Consider the following 20,805-nt stretch of genomic DNA (forward strand, 5'->3'; position numbering starts at 1 on the left):
TATTTTCCAAGAGGTCCACGTTTAAATCCAGATTCTTGCAAAGAATTTTCATGCTACTCTTTAACAACTCTATGGTAATACGACAAGATTTAAATTTTTTTAATTTCCCCCCCCCCCCCCATAATTCTAGATAATTGATATTCATTCTGATGTACCATTCTCTTCACATTAGGGGATCCTCAACTTCCCACTTTTCTGTTACTTACTTCTACCAGAACACATGATGCAACATACCAGACGACAGTCATCTTCATTATTTATTAATAACATTAAGACAAAATTACATTTTTGTTCCTGCTCACATAGATTACATCTATCATAAACAACTAGTTAGTTACCTCCTGATCCCAGCCTTCAACTTCACCAGCCAATTGGTAGTGATGGCGACGAAGAGCAGAAAGTCGCAGGCGTTCCTGATCCAATGATGCCTCCAGTTCCAAGACTCGCACCTGGGCCTCCATTTCTAATCGCTTAGCTTGGTGCAGTGACAAACCACTCATGTCTAGGTCCTCTGTTCAAAGCATGCGGGAAGAAGTGAGTTAATAAAAATATATTACAAGGATGATTTTTTAACTGCATCGGCTCTTTCTTAATCCTTTCGTTATTAGAGAAGAAAAATACTTCAGTGTCCTACGGTCATTGTAGACGTACCTACAGTATTTCACCCTCGCAAACACACACGCAAATAAAGCAACAGAACTTGAAGACAAGGCAATTGTGTATAAGCATGAAATGAGGCAGTATTTTCCTCTAAAAAATTTATACTTGCAAATCATCACAACTCAATGATCACCATCAACGTGCAGTAAAGAATTACAACTGAGAGTGACTGCAGTTTGGACACTGACAATTCATTTACAAAGTCAGTGTTTTATTCACTCAAATAGTGTATTAGTTTAGGAATCATCTTTTCTTTCTTTGTAAAATTCTATTTTCATAAAATATTGGCTGGAAGGCTGAGAAATGAACGGCATCCAGACAGCTGAGAACTGTAATAAAACTGAGTGCTGGACCACTCCATTAATCTCTTTTAATGATTCACTGATTAAACTCAATGAAATAATGACAAAGTGACATCTTTTCCAGGTTTGCAAGTACCAACGGTCTTGCTTACACAGCTGTAAGATTCTGGAATAAAGATTTTTTTTTTAAAAAATTACCGTTCTCCTCTATCATCTGCCCACATGATTTGGCAGTAGCCACGACTCCACCCGTAGCTTGGGTGACACCCTTCGATGCTTGAAACAGGGATGACATATTCTTGCTGTTGCGATCAGCTTTCACACGGCTTGCCACCACAAGCTGTGCCGTACTGGCTGCAATCCCCTGTGATGCCACCACAAGCTGCTCAAATTTACCTTGACCACTCACCACCTTGTCTGCTGCCGTTCTGAAAAGCACAGCCAATCATCAGCAAAACTACTGAAAGAAAATGTTCCAAAGATGGTATACAAATCCAGTTTCTTGTTATCATGCCAAAAGAATTGTCAATACATACAAAAGGAACTTAGCTCCCATTCCGACAGCTTTGGCCGCTGATATTAAGCCTTCTGTCCACTGATGATTTCTTTTGTAAAACTCCTTAGCAGATGCTGTACCCTAGAAAAAAAGTGGAAGATGTTATTGTAGTTCACCATGTCCCCCCACCAAACAAAGAAAAGAAAGAAAAGAGTGCATCTGGGCCAATTTGCATACAAACATCGAACTAACCTTTCCTTGGGCAACAATCTCCGCCTGCAATAACCGAGACTTCTGCACCAACACTCTAATTGCTTGCATTAGGGTTGTACATGAATCCAAGATTTTCTCATTCACTTCAAGTTTGAGCCCTGAATCAGCTGCTCTGGATTTACTCAACATTTCCTGAAAAGAAATAATGACATAATCTACAGAGTGAAGTAGCAGACTCTATTGTGCCATAATATATTTGAAAACTTACCATAATCTTTGGTAAAAATCTATCAAGTCTAACTGTAGCAAGTACCTGTCTACCCTATAAATATGGCGGCCATGCCAACTCCACAGGTAGGCACCACTTAAAGTAAAAATCAGATATTTTGAAGTTTAATGTTATAATAAAATAATACAACTTTTATCGAGGCCTCATAGTACATAAAATAATAGCACACAAATTATCTTGATTTTATGGCAGGAAGTAAAGAACTATTTTAGCTAGGTTGAGACTGACAACACTCAAGACACAGGATATTTGTACTGGTAACTTTTATGCACAGAAATACATCACCAAGTCTGATAATTACTAATTCATAACACTTCTGCAAATGAAGTAGACATAAATTATTCCTTCAAACTTTGGCATCATATCTAACTTTATCTTCAGATAGATCACTTCATCAATTAACAGAAATGCAATTATGTTGCAAAGCTAAAGCATTTCTCTTCGACATTTTATTTATAAATGGAAAATTGTAATATTTGTACCTGCATATTAAATTATATGTTAAACACGACAAATTATTATTATATGTGCAATACAAAATTTTCATAAGAGTTACAGCACAATGTGCTAAATTTGCTGACCTTCAGTAAAACATCGCACACAACGCACTTCACACTTACTTCTATTCTGTTGGCAGCTTCCTCAATTGCTTTGTCCATACTAGCAAGCTCTGACTCAACCATATCACCAATCATTTCTGCAGAATCACCTTTCAAAATATTTGTGAGTTTCTCAATTAGCTCTGACAACTCGGCCACTCTGCTCTTCACTGTGGCAACGTTCCCGGCCACACTGTCCGCCTTCTTTTGATCCTTTATACTGCCCAGAAGGTTCAAAGTGGAACTTCCTACTAATTTACATACTTCAGCTATGTCTGTAAAGTAATTTTGTAATTTTATTACATTCAGAAATACAATAAAACTGTAAATTTTTGTTTTATCATGTTTTAGTTACTGCAATTATGGACAATGAGAAATGTTTACAATAGCGTAGACAGAAAATATTCTAGCACAAGGAATGCTTCAACATAAGTTCAATACTTACGTTCTCCAAACTCAATATCAGGAGACGTGTTAGAAGTGGTTTTTCCTCGCAGTATGTAATCAGCAAGAAGCTGAGCCGTACATATCACATTCTGAACCAGACTATCAATTGCCGCAGAATTTGAACTGTAAGCCTGAAATGAGCTTGCAAGGTAATTTAAGGAATTCTGAACTGGTTCTATTAAACCTCGAAAATAATCTGAAACAAGCAACACCAACAATTATTACAGTATTTCCCTACATTATCACACCAATAAAAGTACAATTTTATCCATTTATAATTAACAGTAGACCCCACTTAATGGTACCTGCACCATGTCTTGGTGGTGGGGCTTGAGTACCTCAGTGACCCCATAGCTACTGGTAGGGCTTCCCTAGCCAGATTGGTCGAGGGGGAGAGGTCAGACTAAGACAGGTACCCTGGTCCTCCGGGTTGAGGGTTGGTCGCAAGGCTAACAACCTTGCACCGTAAAAAGGAAGATGTTTCGAAACCTCAATTGAAGCCTTGGACAGACGGACCTAACAGAGGACTGAATGGAAGAGGAGAATTCAAGAGGCCATGGACCGAATACGGACCGGAGAGCCATAGAAAAAGAAGAGAATTAACAGTAGAAAGACAAATTCAAACTTCTCAATCACACATATTTCTAAGGTTCACTTGAAGTAGCACACTACTTTTAATAGGTCTGCATAGATTGTATCATATTCTAAGCTCTGAAAAAAATTTAAAATCAAAAACTATTAACGATAAATCACTTCCGTACCTGGTGTACATGTAACAGCAGAAATGGCTGGATTGTCAACTTCATCAACTGATTTTTGTACTATTTCTTCTGCTTGTGATATGCACGTGACTAGAAGAGAACAGAAAAATGAGGTAAACATTAACATTTGTAGACACTAAGTATGGTACATTAAAATATTTATATTTAACTGTTAATTTTAAACTATTTTATATATCTTAACATGATCACACTGACTTTGCATTTCATACACACGTATTTCCATATAGGTACTGCATTTTATAACAATTCTACCCACCATATGTACCACCAGCAGGTTAGCCTATCTGCTGTAAATGTTTGAAATAATAGAAATTCAAGTATTTCCTCCAAGGTCAATTACAAAACAAATGTTTACAAGACGTGAAAAGTGATGAAACAGTTTTCCAACTGGACATCACCAAGCAGAGAAATGAATACGCCACAGGGAACGGCAACCAAAGGTTCAGCGACAAACTGATCCATCTTACGTCAAATTACAAGCACAGCCCACTGTGGACTCTCATACCGTGAATACTACTTATGTTCGACCTAACATACCCAACAGCTGATACAGCTTGTTGTATTTTTCTTCCTGTAACCGTGCTTCCAACTCCTTCATCCTGTTCTCCGTGTCCTTGAGTCGCACATCGAGGTCCTCCTTTTGAGCCAACAGGTCTTGAAGCTTTGATTCAACTAAATTCTTCTCACTCAGTAGCCACTCAACTTTGCAGGCAAGATTCTGTAACAAACAGCACATGAAATGCATGTACAAAATGTCATGATAAATATTGAAATGAGCTAAACGGAGGACAAAAGCTGTTGGTTTTGTCAACTATTTCAGACAGCAAACCAAGTGTGTATAAGCTGAGTATAAAGACATTGGTGTATGATAACATGAACAATATTTTGTACACTGTCCACCGTCCCAAAGTTCTGCTTTAACAGTAAGTAATACTGCATTTTGGTATTTACGAGTTTATTATGAGTTTCAGTGTAAACGGCGATTACTTTCTTAAGCAGCATTAACCAACTGATCTTTGTAACTGAGATGCATTATTTTATTTGCAATACATACTGAATTCTTAAATATTATTTAGATGTGCTTTGGCAACAAAGGTCTAAAAGTTTTTTATATGTTAATTCACCTGGTTTTCAGATTTGGCTGATTCCTGACTTTGCCTCAGGGTCACAAGTTCAGCCTGAGCTTCACTGGAACACCTCTGTAATGAATCTTCTGCCTCCGACTTCTCTAACATCAGTTCCTGTACTCTGGATTCAGCTTGAGTTTTTGATCTTATTGCAGTTTCACTCATACTCCGTGCACTAAGAAGTTGTTTATCAATATCAGCTTTCTGTAATCACGAGCAAAAGCAATATTCATTGACCATCACAGGAACAAAAAAAAGGAGGGGAGGGGGGGGGGGGCAGAGCAAAAATTATTCTGAAAGAATTTTCAGTAATTAGCGAGTGTCTGAGTCTAGCAGATAGCACTCCTGTCTCATATTTTGGTGGTCCTGGGTTAAAATCTCAGCCAAGATACCAGCTATCCTGACTCGGTGTTTTTTTTATGAAATTTAACGCATCTTAAGATAGGTCACAACTGTTCCCTTCCAGATCCTTTCTAATTCATCACTTATACCATAATACTGTCATTTGATACAGCACAACTTAAACAATTCTAAAAATGTTGTTAAAAGCTGAAGGTCCTGAAAATTCATCTAACCACACTTCAGTCTTATGGGACGACTTGTTTAATCAACTTTTAACTATAACAATCTGTAAACTGTTCAGACAGACTTTAATAATTAGTAATTTGAAATTAACTTTAGAGACAAAGCTGCTTACTTGTCGAATTAGCTGGATATGTTCCTCCCGTAGTTTGGTGTACACTTCCTTCAGTTTTTGGAATTTTTCTTCTACTGTCTTCGCCTTCTCTGCAATAAGCATAGAACCTTGTGAGATTTCAGGCTCTCATGGTGGCAAGTATGAACAGAACCGTATTCTGCATGGTTGTGCCATGCAGTCTGGCAGACATTTGCCATCTACCAGACTACATGATGCAACAACCCAGAAGACAGCCATCTTCATAGAACCTCTTCACTCAGAATTCAGCCTTACAGCGCCTCACAGGTAGTTATAGATGAGTATGGAGCTTTGGTGGAATAATTACAGGAGGGGAAAATCTGAAGTATTTCTACAGTAAAATGCAGAAAATATTTCAGGGTAGCCAACATTTGTCTTTATTCACACTACATACCTCATCAGAAAAAAGCAGAAGTGCAAGTAAATATTTTGTTCTTTGTGACATATACAGTATGAAATTAAGACTTACTCTCAGTTTCCTGGAACTTTGAAACAACTTCAGTTTGCTGTAACAAATCATCTTTCAACTGCCTTTCTTGAAGAAGTTCACTGTCCTACAGAAAAAAATTCCAATGATATTGCACCATTATCCAACATAATTAAAAATTAAAGCACACATATGAAAAGAAAACAACTTTGAACTGATACACTTTACTAAATAATACAAAATGATTTCAGTAATTCAAAGTCTATTTTAAAACTTTCATTCGTAAAGAGCCGGTCTACACTGAAAAACAAAATTTACTTTATTCCTAAATACAAGTGTGATTTTTGGAAGAATCAAAAAATATTTTATACTACATACTAAAGGGTCAGGCAATACAGCACCTTTGTTGCTAAATCCACTTGTAGCTCCCCAATTCTTTCATTCAGTTGATCAACTATTCTTTGGTGTTCGTGGATCAGCCTCTGTATTTCTGCCCTTAGACGACTGATCTCTTGCTGCAGATGTTCTATCAAGTTGTCTCTGTAAAAAGTTCCCAAGTTACAAAAATGTAAACCTCTGCAACATACAGTCACTTCTTATTACAGATTTTGATAATGGGTTGACAGGCCGATCCCTCGTCCAAGAAGTCCTACCGATTGTCCATAGATCAAGCCAACTAAGAAGTTGGGGACCCGTAAAGGGTACCGGAAAATGTAGAAACATTGTTAAACCGGAAAAAGAAGGAGGAGGTAAAGGATTGTTATGCACGCAGGAGTTCATATAAAAGCTGACCATTGTCGGTCCATATTTACACGTTGTTGGTATGGATCTTCCTAACGCTGTTTTGCCGAATGACCCTTCTGTATAGACGTATTTGCGTCAAAATTAATTTATACCATTCATTTAAAAGCATTAACCACAGACAACACAAACATACACAATATAAAGGAAAGTAAATATATTATCTTCCATATACATTAAACATTCTTCTTGCAGCAGGAATTGAAAAGATTCCAATGTTTCAGCAGGGAGTAAAACTTTGTCATGCAAAGATAGAATTCTAAGTCTTGCACACATGATCATAGTACTTGGTGTATTAAAGAAAATATAACAATGAACATACACAAAATTATTAGTGATAATTAGTGGATCCATAAAACAAACTCTGACTTGCCTTTCTGCAAGAACATCTGGTGAGATTGAACCATTTCGATGATTCAAGTCGACTAGATCACCCGTCATAGAGTTGGCGTCTGACGTATCCACTAGATTTCCATCCACCACATTGTCACTGTCGCTATGATGGACTGTATCTTCTGGCGGAAGGATAACAACGGGCGTCACATAGCTTCGCAGATCTGACTGCACAAGGAAATTAGGTGGTGTCTGAAAACAAACAGAAGGTAGAAAAGGAATAATAATTTTACATTGTGGTCTTTGGGTAATAATTTTAGAGACTGTATAAATACGAGGTTTACATAATGTTTCTACTAAAATTCTTAAACAAGGAGATATATATACACACACACACAATTCCAACCACATTAATCCTCTTGCACACCCCTCAATTTCCTATAGTCAAAAGATTAATTCTGAATTTTTAAAAGAAGCACGCCATGACAATCACAGGATATGAAAGTGTAGATTTAATTTATCTGGCCTAGGGTATGATCCAGTGGTAGAATTCTGGTAACATAATAATAAAACTCCAGGTTCCATACAAGTAACTTATCGATCAAGTGACTAGCTACTGGCTTCTCAAGAAAACTACTACTTGGTGTTACATTACAACCCTCTTCATCAAATACCAAGTCTGATGAAGAACTGTTTGGAGAAGGAAAGTAGATCTAGGAAAATAAAAACTTAAGCATTTTAAAATACATACCTCAGGCAGTAGAGGAATCTGGATAAGATTGCGGAAGTACTGCATAGTGTTTGCATTTAGGTAAAACTGTCGCAAACCTTGAAATTGCTTCAGAAACCTTTCTCTGTGACCTGCTAGTGTATCAGGAGGAAGACCTACAATGATTTAAATGTCATTAATATCTAAAGATTTAGGTTCTCACAGTTTGTAAATAAAATACATATCCCATTTTAGGCTTACTTCTGCTCTGTAAGCTACAGTATGTTCACAACATTTAAGCAGAAATATAAAATACATAAATTTACCTGCAAAGCACCCATTATCGTGGGTTTAACACAATGTTATCCAAAACAAAATTACTGGCACTTAACGTTCCTCTATGTGTAGTCCCTATAAGGACCTTTTATTAACTTTTATTGAAATGGGATTAGGAGACTTAAATCCCCATGCTACAGAGCTACAAGCCATTCTTTAACTGCAAGGTTTACCAGTCACAAAAATAAAAATGGTGGAAAATCTGAAGGAAAAAAATCACTCTTTGATCCAAACAATCTCCCCAACAACCTCCTTAAGTATCAAACTAAAGCTATAAATTAGCCTGTACTGGTGACTAAATCCTCATATGACTCACTTGTACAATGAATATGGATTCAATACGTTCCTCCAAAATGTTGGTTGACGACCCACAAGACCACACAGCATCACAACCCAGAAGACCACAATCAACATTTTAACTGCCATGAAAACCTCATACCACCATTACGTTCCTTTGTGTATTAAAGTGTTTGTTGTCGCCTGTGTGTAACAAAACACTGCATGCACATAAGATGAAAAAGAACGGATTTTCCGAACAGTCTACACAACTCTTACTTGCATGCAATTTGAAGAGAATCTTGACACAGTAATCGTACAACTGCGATGAGTCTTGAATGCAGGGTATGAGCGGCGCAAGGCGACACTGACCGGAGCTCATCATCGAGTTTGAACGAGACATGTTGAGCGAGCCAAAAACTATAAGATAAAGCCGATACATCAAAAATACATACCAATGGATGATCAGGAATTAGAATAAAATTCAAAGCATTAAACACTACATCCATCTACTTTTCAAGGAATGCAAATTAATTCTTCCCCTTCTTTTTGCTTGCATTAAAAACAAAAATCAGATTCTGCTGTTTTATTCACATCACAATTGCCCGTAATCTTATATTGTCCTAATAAACACACAAACAATAATCAAAACAGTGCACACACACACAACTTGTTGGCCATGAAGATTAATATTTTTAGCATTATTGCAAGAAACTACTCCTAGTAACTTACAGCTCTTGTGCTTCTTAGCACCAAAATGAGGCAAATTCTATTATGAAACAATCACAGCTAGGAATGAGCAATGTTTCTGTAATTTTTTGTCAGTCACTAAAGGCAAACTTTCAACAGCCTCCATCACCCACTCTTTTTGCCATTCCCTCATCTATATGCACCCCAAGTGTCTCAATTAACATCACAGCAGTTGGCTCCTAGCATCGTTAACAACCTAACCTAACAAATTACCATTTCACTATTACAGGGTACACAAACACATAGAATCAACAGGAAACACTTACTTGCTGACTGAAGATTTAAAATTTCATCCATGTAATCAAACATTTCTACAGACATTTGAAAACTGAAAAAGAAGAATAAGAATGTTTATTTCCTGTTATTCACATTGAGATGAACAACACACAATGAAGTCAATTATACTTGTCTAACCACTGCTATATTGTTACCTAAGCTCACTCACAATGTCACGTCATCAACATGCAAGCTGAATATTTAACTCTTTTTCAGCCAGTAAATTTACTGAACCACTGATGAAGGTTCCACTCAGCCTGCCTCGATCTGAACTGAACGATGCATTCTGTTAAAAGTGAGGCAAATGTAAGCAGAATATTTAATTATAAAATAAATCAAGCCAAATATATGGTTTTTAGTTTACTGCTTTCTGCTTATCTTGGGCTTAAGCGGCCCATCCACGTACGAGTCTGACTCGTGAGCCGGGCTCGGATATATTTCACCACACATGCATAGCAGACTCGGCTCGTGACACCCCACCCACAAACGAGTTTGGCTCACTGGAACCCGAGCCGAGCCAGACTCGTACGTGGATGGACCGCTTTAGACTCAGTTTTTATAAAACAGCCTGGAAAATATAACAGTGAATTGGCAGAAAGGGGGGCAAATGTGATCATCACTGTTTACAAAACATGTACAGATAAAACACCAACAGGGCTAAGCTCCACAAATAAAGGATGGAATTCTATATTTTACACACCTTTTTATTACACATAAAAAACGATAAATTCAAAAGAAACTTTCAAAGAAGTTATTGGCAGTGTGATTGCCCTGTTCTAACAGACAGTCTGACATGAACGAGGTCAAAGATCAGGTATAATACCTTTGAAGGCTACACGTCGGGTGCTGCTCAGAAATTCATAATCACTATTAAATCATACTTACTAGTTATTGATATCATTCTCGCCAATGCTCTCAAGTTCCTCTTTTGTGACTTGAAGGTTGCCCGGAAAACGAGGGTTGCGGCGATGGAAGTCCAACTTTGTTATGAGAAGAACAGTATAGCACTGTATAAGTTTCCCGTACCCTTCTCGTAAATGGCACTGCGATCAGACAAATTTGTTTTCCAAGAAAGTAATAGCAAGAACTTCTTGCAGTTATTCTGCTAGACCCTTACACAAATTCATGACTTCATGTCAATTACTTACCCACAACTTTCCCAAATCTTCTATTGATCCTCGATGTCGCTGGGAGTGGGGAAGAACTTGTGGATGTCCCTCTCGAAGAACTTTATGTAGGACATGACAAAATTTCCATGCCACAATTCGATTGTCTTGTAAAGGGAGTCGCAGAGCACACACCCAAAATGTCTGTGCTCCCTTCTCGTGAAACGTTCCGATGATCGTGCCTGGGCCTCAGTTAAGAATTTGTATAATTCAATTATACTAAGTGAACAATTTAATTGTGAATGCTCAAAATTCTTTTCTGCAGGACAGCAAGGCACACTGACATTAACAATTTCATTTACTTTCAAACATGCTTAAGGAGAACAATAACATTTGAACGCCTGTGTAACTCTGAATAATGCACACAAAGCAAACATAGCTGTGACCAATTACTGCACTGGTGTTTTACCCGACTGATTTAATGGATCACATGGAAATAAAAAACAAACATTTTGAATTCCAATTTTCCATTACAAAATTTGTGAATTCATGCAACTTACTGACAAGTCTTACATATTTTATGGCAATGATTCACATATATTTATATGAGAATTGGCTAACTTAAAATATTTTAAAGTTCCTAAAACATACTTTTACTTGCATAAGGATACTTCTTACATGCTTCTCTTTGACTGGAGTTTCAATCTGATTGATGGCTTTTCCAATACTGATTGCCTGTAGAAGAATAAAAATGCAATAAATGATTTACGAAATTCCAAGCAAATATCCAACGTGATCTGAGAACAAAAAGATAGTTACTGCATGACAGATGTATCCAACCCCAGCTGACCACTAGTCCAGCAAAGCAGATCATCCAAACACATACACCTTATGCATAAATTACCTCGATCACCTAATTGAATCATCATTCACCAACAGTATCAAGCATGACCACGGTTGGGGCCAAATTAATATGTTAAAGGTGGAGTGAGGGGGTGGTTGGAGTCCTTTTTTATTCATTTCCATTATTTCTTTCTTTCTTTGCTGGAAGCTGAGTCTGCATACCGACAGGCTACAATCTAGAAACCCAGGGTTTGAATGCAAACCGAGAAATGGATGTTTTCTTGGTCACCAAATATGTACTAACTTGTCTTTACTATGGGCTCTTTCCTAGGGGTTAAAATGGATGGAGCATAAATTGAAAATCACATCTGTCCAGAAATTCTCAAGTAGAAGACACGAATAGCCATTTCTGCTTCGTGCAACGAACTAAGAATGACTCCAAAAGTAAATTTTTGTGCTGAAAATATGTAAAATGAAAAGAGCATATAAAGAGTATCTGTGGAGAGGTTTCTAAATAAGGAGAACGAAATGTATGTAACTTTTATCACTCAGGTAAATGAAAATTATTATTCTTTTATCAGAGTCTGTATTCCGCACAATCTGCCTTTTATGACTGTTAAGAAATTAATTCACGATTATGCACTCAATCTTCAAGATGACAAACCTGTACAGTTCTGTACTTCACTTCTGCAGCAGCGTGCAAGATACGACGAAACATCGTGCGTGATTCATAAGACGCCAGTCGTTTGTTTCGTCAGCAACCCCACTCGATGTGGTTTCACAACTTAACAATTGTGCATTCAGACCAGTCTTCGATTCATTAACTCTGTGGGTAGTCCTTGAGAAGCTGATAACTGCTCGGCTAATCAAAAGAAATCCCGCCTTATAAAGAACCAGATGATTCATTGCGGTGTTTACGTGAGCCCGCCACTGCACCCAAACGAAGCAAGTCATACCTCGCTTCTAAAGATACATTTTAATATTATCCTTATGTTTACTCCTCGGTATGGAAAGTGGTCTCTTCACATCAAGTTCTCCAACTCAAATTTTGTATGCACGTTTCCTCCTCATGCGTGCTACACGTTCCACTCTAAAACCTCGTAGTCTAATCGCTCTTTTTATTTAGTATATTCTCAAGAACTCCCAACCTTTGGCATTAGCGGCAAAGTTTGAACAAGTGACGGAGGAAAATATGGGCGTGGCATCTAAGTACACATGGGAGCGACAGAAATGTTTTTAACATTACGGACGCACAAGAGCCCCACCCGACTCACGACGACCTCTCTCCGCATTCTTTTTTCTTGCGAGATGGACCCTAAAACGTCCGAAGCTCAAATTTACGACGGCGTACGAATCTGACGACAGGTCCATATGAACAGGATCCTTCCATCCTTTTCTCGGACTGGGACCTGTTCATATACGTTCTTGGCAGATGATCCAGAAGTGGTTTGCCATTGCCTTCTTCTGTGTGTGTGAATGGAGTAATTGTTGGGCTGCCACGGAGGAAAACTCCGTGTTGCCTAGACCACGGCCTTGCCCAACACAAGTTATAAATTCGAACCCGAGATCCCAGGATTACAAGGCCAGCGTTCTAATCGCTAGACCACCTCATCTTATTATTATTTAGTGTTCTGTCTGACGACAGGTCCATATGAACAGGATTCTTCCATCCTTTTCTCGGACTGGGACCTGTTCATATACGTTCTTGGCAGATGATCCAGAAGTGGTTTGCCATTGCCTTCTTCTGTGTGTGTGAATGGAGTAATTGTTGGGCTGCCACGGAGGAAAACTCCGTGTTGCCTAGACCACGGCCTTGCCCAACACAAGTTATAAATTCGGGCACCGCCGGGAATCGAACCCGAGACCCCAGGATTACAAGGCCAGCGTTCTAACCGCTAGACCACCTTGGCGGTAAGCACGACACATAAGATGAAGAAATTTAGTAAATGGAACTTTTTTATACGTTCTGTACTGTACGCTAAAGAATTTTCAAATGTCTTTTTGTTTCTTATTTTCGAGGCGTGATGCTGACCACTCGCCCCTATCTAGTGCCGAGGTTAAGAATGAGGAGCCACACCTCCTCTTCTCCCCTCCTCCCCAAAGTGCCTATATTGCATACAGTGGGACATATTTACTTACTTTTACTTTAAAGGCATATATTCGTGTTCTGTGGAGTTTCCCTCCATTTCCGTAGTCAATTATGCCATTTTTTGGGGTATGGAATGGGTTTCCAGTAACGAAGTCACCATTTATAACATTGCGTTTATGGGAAATATGCGTTCAACTCTAGAGGGCTCTTCGGGGACCAATTACGTCGTGCGTGCGGGAGTCGCATGTGAACTGTTTAGTCGATAACGTGGACGAGACCATTTGTTGGACCTCGACGTAGATGGGTGGAGATTCAAACATATCTGAGGCGAACAGAATGTGAGGATCTTGACTGATTAACTCAGTATCTAGTGCTTGGAGTTATTTCGTTTCTGTGGAGCGATGACCCAACCATTCGAGAAATGCCAAAGCAGCACCACCCCATATTCGCTCTGATAACTGCAGCGGGAGCACCGATACGTAACTGAACACGAAACTGTCGATTATTCACTTTTCGACGCACTTAGTATAACCTACGGTCCTCCTCAAACCAATAATATCGTTCTGATCCTATGCCTAACATTGCTAAAAGTTTACCGACGTTTCAGAGGTCCAGAAGACAGCAATCTTCATTGATAATTCCGCCTGTCTCAGCCCGAATGTGCAGTGTCCTCACCAATTCGTTAATACTCGACTTGTCTCAGAGTTACGTAAATCCCGCTAGAAAATATCGTGTTTCTAGATTAATTAATTGTAATCCTGGGGTCTCGGGTTCGATTCCCGGTGGTGCCCGAATTTATAACTTGTGCTGGGCAAGGCCGTGGTCTAGACAACACTGAGTTTTCCTCCGGGGGCTTCCCCGGTTTCTCCGTGGCATCCCAACAATTACTCCATTCACACACAGAAGAAGGCAATGGCAAACCACTTCTGGATCATCTGCCAAGAACGTATATGAACAGGTCCCAGTCCGAGAAAAGGATGGAAGGATCCTGTTCATATGGACCTGTCGTCAGACAGAACACTAAATAAATAAATAAATAAAATAATGTGGCAGGACGTTTCCTCATAATTCAAAGGTCCAATGCTAAAATATCGTAGTTCCAATTAAACTTTTGGAACATACAAAAATACGTTTATAAATCCAAACTCTTGCTTAAAACTATACTACGACGTTGTTAAATTCCATTCTAATAGTGTAACTGATGACTCGGGCCACGGCGTTCTACAACGTAAGACCAAATTTCGGCCCAAAATTGGGGAGTCAACTAAAAGTAGTTCTCCATCTGCGGGTTAGACAGGAGCCAATAACCCCTATTAAAAAATAATCATGTTACGAGACACGCAGGACACGGACTTGGCTTTTGTGAACACGGTAATGAACCTTCTGGTTTCTTAAAAGATGACGAATTTCTTGACGATCTCAGCAACTATCGGCGTCCCATAACAAACTCAGTTCCAAAGATTTACTACTATTGAATATCCATTCGAACTATTTTTATGAGCCCTGAAAGATGTTTATGGAGGACGAAAGTTTAAGGACGACGACCAAATTGTAGGCTAGAAAAAAAAGGGGTTTGAAGAGTCACGAAAAGACAAAGACGAATCTAACGTAAACAAAACTTATTCCATAGAAAATCCCTTAATCTGAAGTTACGGCTTTTAAGACAAAAATTATTTGACGTCTACAAATCGTCCATACCCACACGAGATGTAATTTTCGAGATAATGCCCATAAACACTAAAGCAGTCTTCAAGGCAACTTCAGTTAAGTCTGTAATTTCTTAAGCAGTAATTGTTTTGTTTCGCAACACAGAAGACAATGCGTGAGATGCACATAAACAAATCTACTACATCTTCAGTTATCAGGCATCACAGTTAATCACGTGCAAGTTCATTCACCCTGTATATTTAAGCGTTCGCTATAATCTAGCTTCTGTTAAGCGCACTTTGTGTAAAGTACTTTACCGCAACGCGCAGTACACTTTTCAAGTCCCTACTTCAGAAATTATGCCAAAATCACGTAAGATGTTTTTGGGTTACAGTGGCAGAGTGAGAACGGCTGATAAAACGAGAAATAATTCTACGATTCTGTTACGAATTATTACGACTTCGAACCGTGTCGTAATAACATCTCAGAAAACAGCAAATGGTCTGTACCAAAATTAAGTTCGATAAAACGAAACGTATGCATAATTTCAAATCGAACGTCCATTCCTGGACACTGCTCCGGCCAAATACATCGGAGCGCCTAAGTTACGCAAGAGATTACCATAATTGGAGCACACACAGACAGAAAATGCTTTCTGCCTTTCGATATTCGCCTTGAGTTCTGACGTCACGTCAGCTTGAAGTTTTTGTTTGTGTCAAATTAGTCCTTGTGAACGAACACACATGTATTCACTGCAAGTTGCCTAGAACTCGGGGCTGCATTTAAAAACTGTCTTATGACATGTGTCTGCCTTTCTTACTTCATAAGGAAATGGCATCATAATGTCATGTGTCTGCCCCCAATTATTAAACAAACTGATAAATGTTCATAAAACTCGGAACGCACAACAATGGATGCTTCCTCGACCTCTGTGCTTTTTAATCGCTGAAAAAAACAGCAACAATACGAACTTCTGAAATGAGAGCGCCGATTGATGTGAGGTGCTCAAATTACGTGTGGCAGTAGACCTTAAAAAAGAGGCTTTGTTGAACGTGAAACAATATGGAATCACGAATCCATTATGAAATTTTCTAATTAAAAAATCATAACAAAAAGTGTCAGTGGAACCACGGTGCCGGAGAATTAGACGTAAATACGTCTATACGGAAAGGAAGTTTATATATTGGCTTTATTCTAAATATTTCCTTTATACATGCTTTACAATTGAGTAAAGTTTGATTAAGACATTGCTTATTTAACTTGAATTAGTTACGCTTAAGATGGCTCTGTGGTAGCTGAAATATCTTCTTTACTATAAAAATTTGTGATTCCTCGTTGTCGTCAATAAATTACGTCATCAACAATGTCAACTATAAACAAACTCGGCATTGTTGTGGAACACAACAATGCCGAGTTTAGTGTCTTACTCAAGATTTTAAAACGCAACCACCCCCCCCCCCGAAGGGGTTGGTTGCTTTTTAAAAACTTGACCAGCCCCTCCGAGGAGCTCCGAAAGGAGCGTTCTGCCCTAGTGTTATAAAATTTGTGCACTTTAGAGTATCAACATATCGTGCAAACACCATATCTATACAGGATCTTGATCTAGTAGTACTACATTGAGGATATGACATCAAAATTAAGCCAAACGTTTCCTCCATAAACGTGACAAAGCTTTGATTTTCCTCCTTCTTTAAATTAATGTTAAAATCTCCTGCCAATATTACGACCTTCTGAGGCCATAATTGATAACATCTCTGTATAATTTCTCAAATGACTCAAAATAAATCTCTTACAATCATCAAAAGGTGTGTACATCTTGTAACTAACGCAACAATAGATTTCTTAATAATTCTTATATAAGATAAGTACCTGTGACATTGTAAAACGTTTTTACCAGCACAAAATTATCTACTCTACGACGCACTTCTACAAGCGATTCACAGCTCAGCTCTTTCCGCAATAACGAAAGAGTATTGTTGACGGTAGTAACAACAATGCCGAGTACACACATGACGTTTCCTAGGTAACATAACAATGCATGCAAGCTGACCATTGTTGTCAGTCCATATTTACAAATTGTTGATATTTCCTAGGTAACCATCTTACACATTTTCCTGTCCAGATCATTCTTGAACGGCAATTTACTAGTCAAATCATAAACAGAACTAGCTCTTGATTATCACGTCAGATAAATATTGAAAGTAGAATAATTTACTCTTTATTTATCCTTCGTAACTACAATAAAAAGCAACGCTGCGAAAATGGATACGTAAATATATAGATGAGTTATTTAGTGTTGCTAAAATCAAGGGCCTTTATCGGTCGATTGAAACTACTACGTCATTTAAAGAACAGGAAATAACCAACTCGGGAATTACTCTAGCAAGTAATTACCAGGAGACGTTACACAGCCCTAGTCTCTACCAAACTGCAAAGTGAGTGTTCGTACCACAGACAAGTGCACTTCCACGTCGCCATGTTTCCTTCGTTATTATCTCACGGTCTGTTGAAAAATGCGTAAAAAAAAAACTGGTCCTTAAAACAGGATCTGTGTTCCAAGTCGCGAGACATCACAGCCCTAAAACTTTTAAAATTATAAAAGTCCTTCTTCAGAAACTGACAGCCTCTCAGCAGGACAAAAAAAAATTCCCCTAATTTCATAAAGGATAAGTTCATTAGTGTTTACAACGAGACCGGGCCCAATCGTGAGTAACACGAACCCAGACCATACCCAAACACCAAATACTCTGAGAAGTTTTGAAATTATCCTTATCAGCGAAGTGGTCTCTTTCGTTTAATAAAGAATATTTGGCGACTGTGCCGCCAGAAGTATGAAACACTGCGAAGAACGGTACATACACCATGGGAGAGACAATAAAAGCGCATTAGTATTTTTTTGTCGGGAATTTCGAAAAGAAAATCATTTGGGAGACAAATGTACAAAAGGGGAAGACTATATTAAAATTAAACTTGAATAAATATGGTGTAAGATAAAATGGGTTGGATTAAATCGGCTGAAAATTGGGGCCAGTGGCGGTTCTTTCGAACATGGTAATAAACTTTCAGGTTCAGTAAAATATGACAATTTATTGACCACATGACCGACTATTAGCTTCTCAAAAGCATTCTCCTGCGTTGGAATTTGTGATATGGGGATGTCTGGAAGTAACCAGCAAATCTTTCCTGTATTTCAGAATTAAAATAAAGATTGGTTGTCCACGAATAATTTTCAAGACACTTAAAAAAATCTTCTTAAAAACACTGACTGCGTTCTCAACCACTCAAATTACATTCATTATGAAAGTTTTAAAGTGAATTCTTACAAAATCATATGTAAAGTTGGGGGGAAAAAATGTAATTTGTTATTCTTCGAAGCCTTCTGGCCAAACGAGAGCATGTTTTTGGAACAGACAATAGGATCACCACGGCGTTGCTAGGGGAGAGCAGCAGAGCGGAAGCTGTTGCCTAGATTAGTTTCCTCCCTATCTCAGAGCCCGTCTCGCCACTACCAGGAACAGACGTTGTCAGCTGTAATGTTCTCTCTACAGTTTTAAAACCTCTCCTCTTCAAACGCCAGAGTTCATATGAAGCCAGGCTTCCTTCTCAAGCCGAACTTATCGATATTATCTGTATCTTATCTAAATCAATAATCCATTTCTTGCAACAGCTAGTGCATGTTCGGGGAAAGTCGTCTACGAAAGCACTAAATTCCCACTGTTTATCGCCTGTTTAATGCATAAATCGATCACTATCTAACGCTACGGGGGCAGATAAAAAAGATGTACCACATAATTACTTTAGTTTTCAGAACCTAAATTTATTAACTACTTCGGAGTAAATCAGACGCTTCGAGACAAAGTTTCACGACGGCGAAAATATAAATTTCGGAGGAATCTATCGCCTTCGCCTTCAGGGCAATCACCTAAACACTACAACGCCGTCGTCATAACTCAAAAATTACGTGCTTGTTTCTTGCAGTGAATTAATTTTCATGTCAGTTAACAGGTTAATTCTAATTCGCACCAACATTTCGATACTGCTCCATAATGCCATAATTCCAAGACGAAATTAATACATCAGGCAAAAATATTGATTATCGTTTGTCTTTAACGCGGTATCTGCATGAAAAGCATAAAATAACGCCTTTCATAAAGCTTATTTTCAAAATCTACGTAACTATTATCGATAAATTGTGAGTCGATACTAATACGTGTGTATCTCACCAACGTAGTCTCATATCGACTTTAAACGCATAAGACCACCATACACAAACATTCAACTTCCGTCTGAGCAAGATTATATTATCTGGAACACTCTTCGAAACTGTGTACATCTTTATCACGCAGAATCGTTCCATCTCCCAATTCCTTCCTCTCTTCCGTTCTGTCTGTTCTTGTCGCTAGGAGACAGCACACCTGCACGAGTCATTACTACGTTTATGATTTATGAATGATTTAATTCAAATTTGGTTAGGATTGTGGGTATATTAAAAAGATGCTCAGCCACTGCAGAGAGAGTAAGTTAAATGGTAAATGGACAGAACTGCATAACGAGAAACGTCATAGTTTGTATTCTTCACGAATTATCATAAACATCAAATCACAGAGTATCTGTAAGACTTGAGGTTCTCACAGCGGTGAGTATGAAGATTTCCGTCTTCTGGGTTGTTGCGCTGTGTAGTCTGGTCGATGTTAACCAACGTTTCAGAGGTCATACTGCCTCCGTCATCATCGCCTTGATGACGGAGGCAGTATGACCTCCGAAACGTTGGTTAACATCGACCAGACTACACAGCGCAACAACCCAGAAGACGGAAATCTTCACAGAGTATCTGATGGGTGGTGTATGTGGCATGCATCGTGGATGAGCAATGTGTACAAAAAATTCTGGACAGAAAACCATTTGGAAGAATGAAAAGTTTATACAGACGTATGATAATATTAAAAAAATATCTTCAACTGAATATGAGGATGTAGACTGGTTTCACATAGTTCGGGATAAGATACAATGGCGGACTCTTTTGAACACGGCGATGGATACTGAATGAGGAAAAGAAGTATTTGCTCTGTGGAGTTTGTAATTTCGTGATGGCAGTGCCAGGTTCACGATTCAAGGAGTGTGGAGTTTTAAGAAAGCTGTACTGTAGGCCTTGAGGTTTAGGCCAACTGAGGCCCAAAAGGGCATACTGTTCTAAAAATGGACTTCTGAATGCATATCTCCCACCCCCGCTCAAATAAGGCTTTTGTAAACTGCTGCTAAGTCATGTTACCACGTAAGATCATACTCATAACAACAAAAGACAGACTTTGAAGCCACAGATGGTTAACATGAAACTCATTCTTAGTGTATTACGCGTCGTAATGTCTACTGCAGTGGCGGATTAAGATGAGAACAGAATCATAAATTTGATACAAACGAGAATTAGTAACAAAGCGACTGTGACATATTTAAAGTAACTAAACAAATATTATCTAAAATGTAAATGTCTTGGTTTTAATTACAGATAACTTATTTTTATTCCATCATCTGAAGTGACTTATTTAATCGCTACTCATTATTACTAGTAAATTTTAACAAGTCGC

At 38.4% G+C, this 20,805-nt stretch overlaps 1 protein-coding gene across 7 annotated transcripts in view; it reads right to left on the minus strand.

The window, feature by feature from the left end:
- Nucleotides 1-20,805, minus strand: part of Hip1 (Huntingtin interacting protein 1) — a 29,354-nt gene that overhangs the window by 1,833 nt on the left and 6,716 nt on the right. For 5 of the 7 annotated variants that reach the window (XM_022078394.2, XM_022078393.2, XM_022078398.2 and 2 more), the window contains exons 3-21: nucleotides 11,316-11,379; nucleotides 10,687-10,886; nucleotides 10,424-10,581; nucleotides 9,529-9,590; nucleotides 8,792-8,932; nucleotides 7,943-8,076; nucleotides 7,232-7,443; nucleotides 6,459-6,597; nucleotides 6,100-6,184; nucleotides 5,613-5,701; nucleotides 4,913-5,119; nucleotides 4,326-4,506; nucleotides 3,768-3,857; nucleotides 3,005-3,202; nucleotides 2,581-2,834; nucleotides 1,711-1,863; nucleotides 1,499-1,599; nucleotides 1,161-1,390; nucleotides 339-511 (exon numbers count right to left, since the gene is read on the minus strand). In XM_022078394.2, the coding sequence (XP_021934086.1) occupies nucleotides 339-511; nucleotides 1,161-1,390; nucleotides 1,499-1,599; nucleotides 1,711-1,863; nucleotides 2,581-2,834; nucleotides 3,005-3,202; nucleotides 3,768-3,857; nucleotides 4,326-4,506; nucleotides 4,913-5,119; nucleotides 5,613-5,701; nucleotides 6,100-6,184; nucleotides 6,459-6,597; nucleotides 7,232-7,443; nucleotides 7,943-8,076; nucleotides 8,792-8,932; nucleotides 9,529-9,590; nucleotides 10,424-10,581; nucleotides 10,687-10,886; nucleotides 11,316-11,379 (2,871 nt within the window). Of the gene's footprint in view, nucleotides 1-338; nucleotides 512-1,160; nucleotides 1,391-1,498; nucleotides 1,600-1,710; nucleotides 1,864-2,580; nucleotides 2,835-3,004; nucleotides 3,203-3,767; nucleotides 3,858-4,325; nucleotides 4,507-4,912; nucleotides 5,120-5,612; nucleotides 5,702-6,099; nucleotides 6,185-6,458; nucleotides 6,598-7,231; nucleotides 7,444-7,942; nucleotides 8,077-8,791; nucleotides 8,933-9,528; nucleotides 9,591-10,423; nucleotides 10,582-10,686; nucleotides 10,887-11,315; nucleotides 11,380-12,151; nucleotides 12,221-17,092; nucleotides 17,186-20,805 lie in introns of those variants that run through there. The other 2 variants (XM_022078400.2, XM_022078396.2) reach the window with 2 other exon arrangements.

This window comes from Zootermopsis nevadensis, unplaced genomic scaffold (assembly GCF_977971745.1).
Source record: "Zootermopsis nevadensis isolate Lab colony 2312 unplaced genomic scaffold, Znev_1.0 Znev_ptg000016l, whole genome shotgun sequence".
Lineage (NCBI taxonomy): Eukaryota > Metazoa > Arthropoda > Insecta > Blattodea > Termopsidae > Zootermopsis > Zootermopsis nevadensis.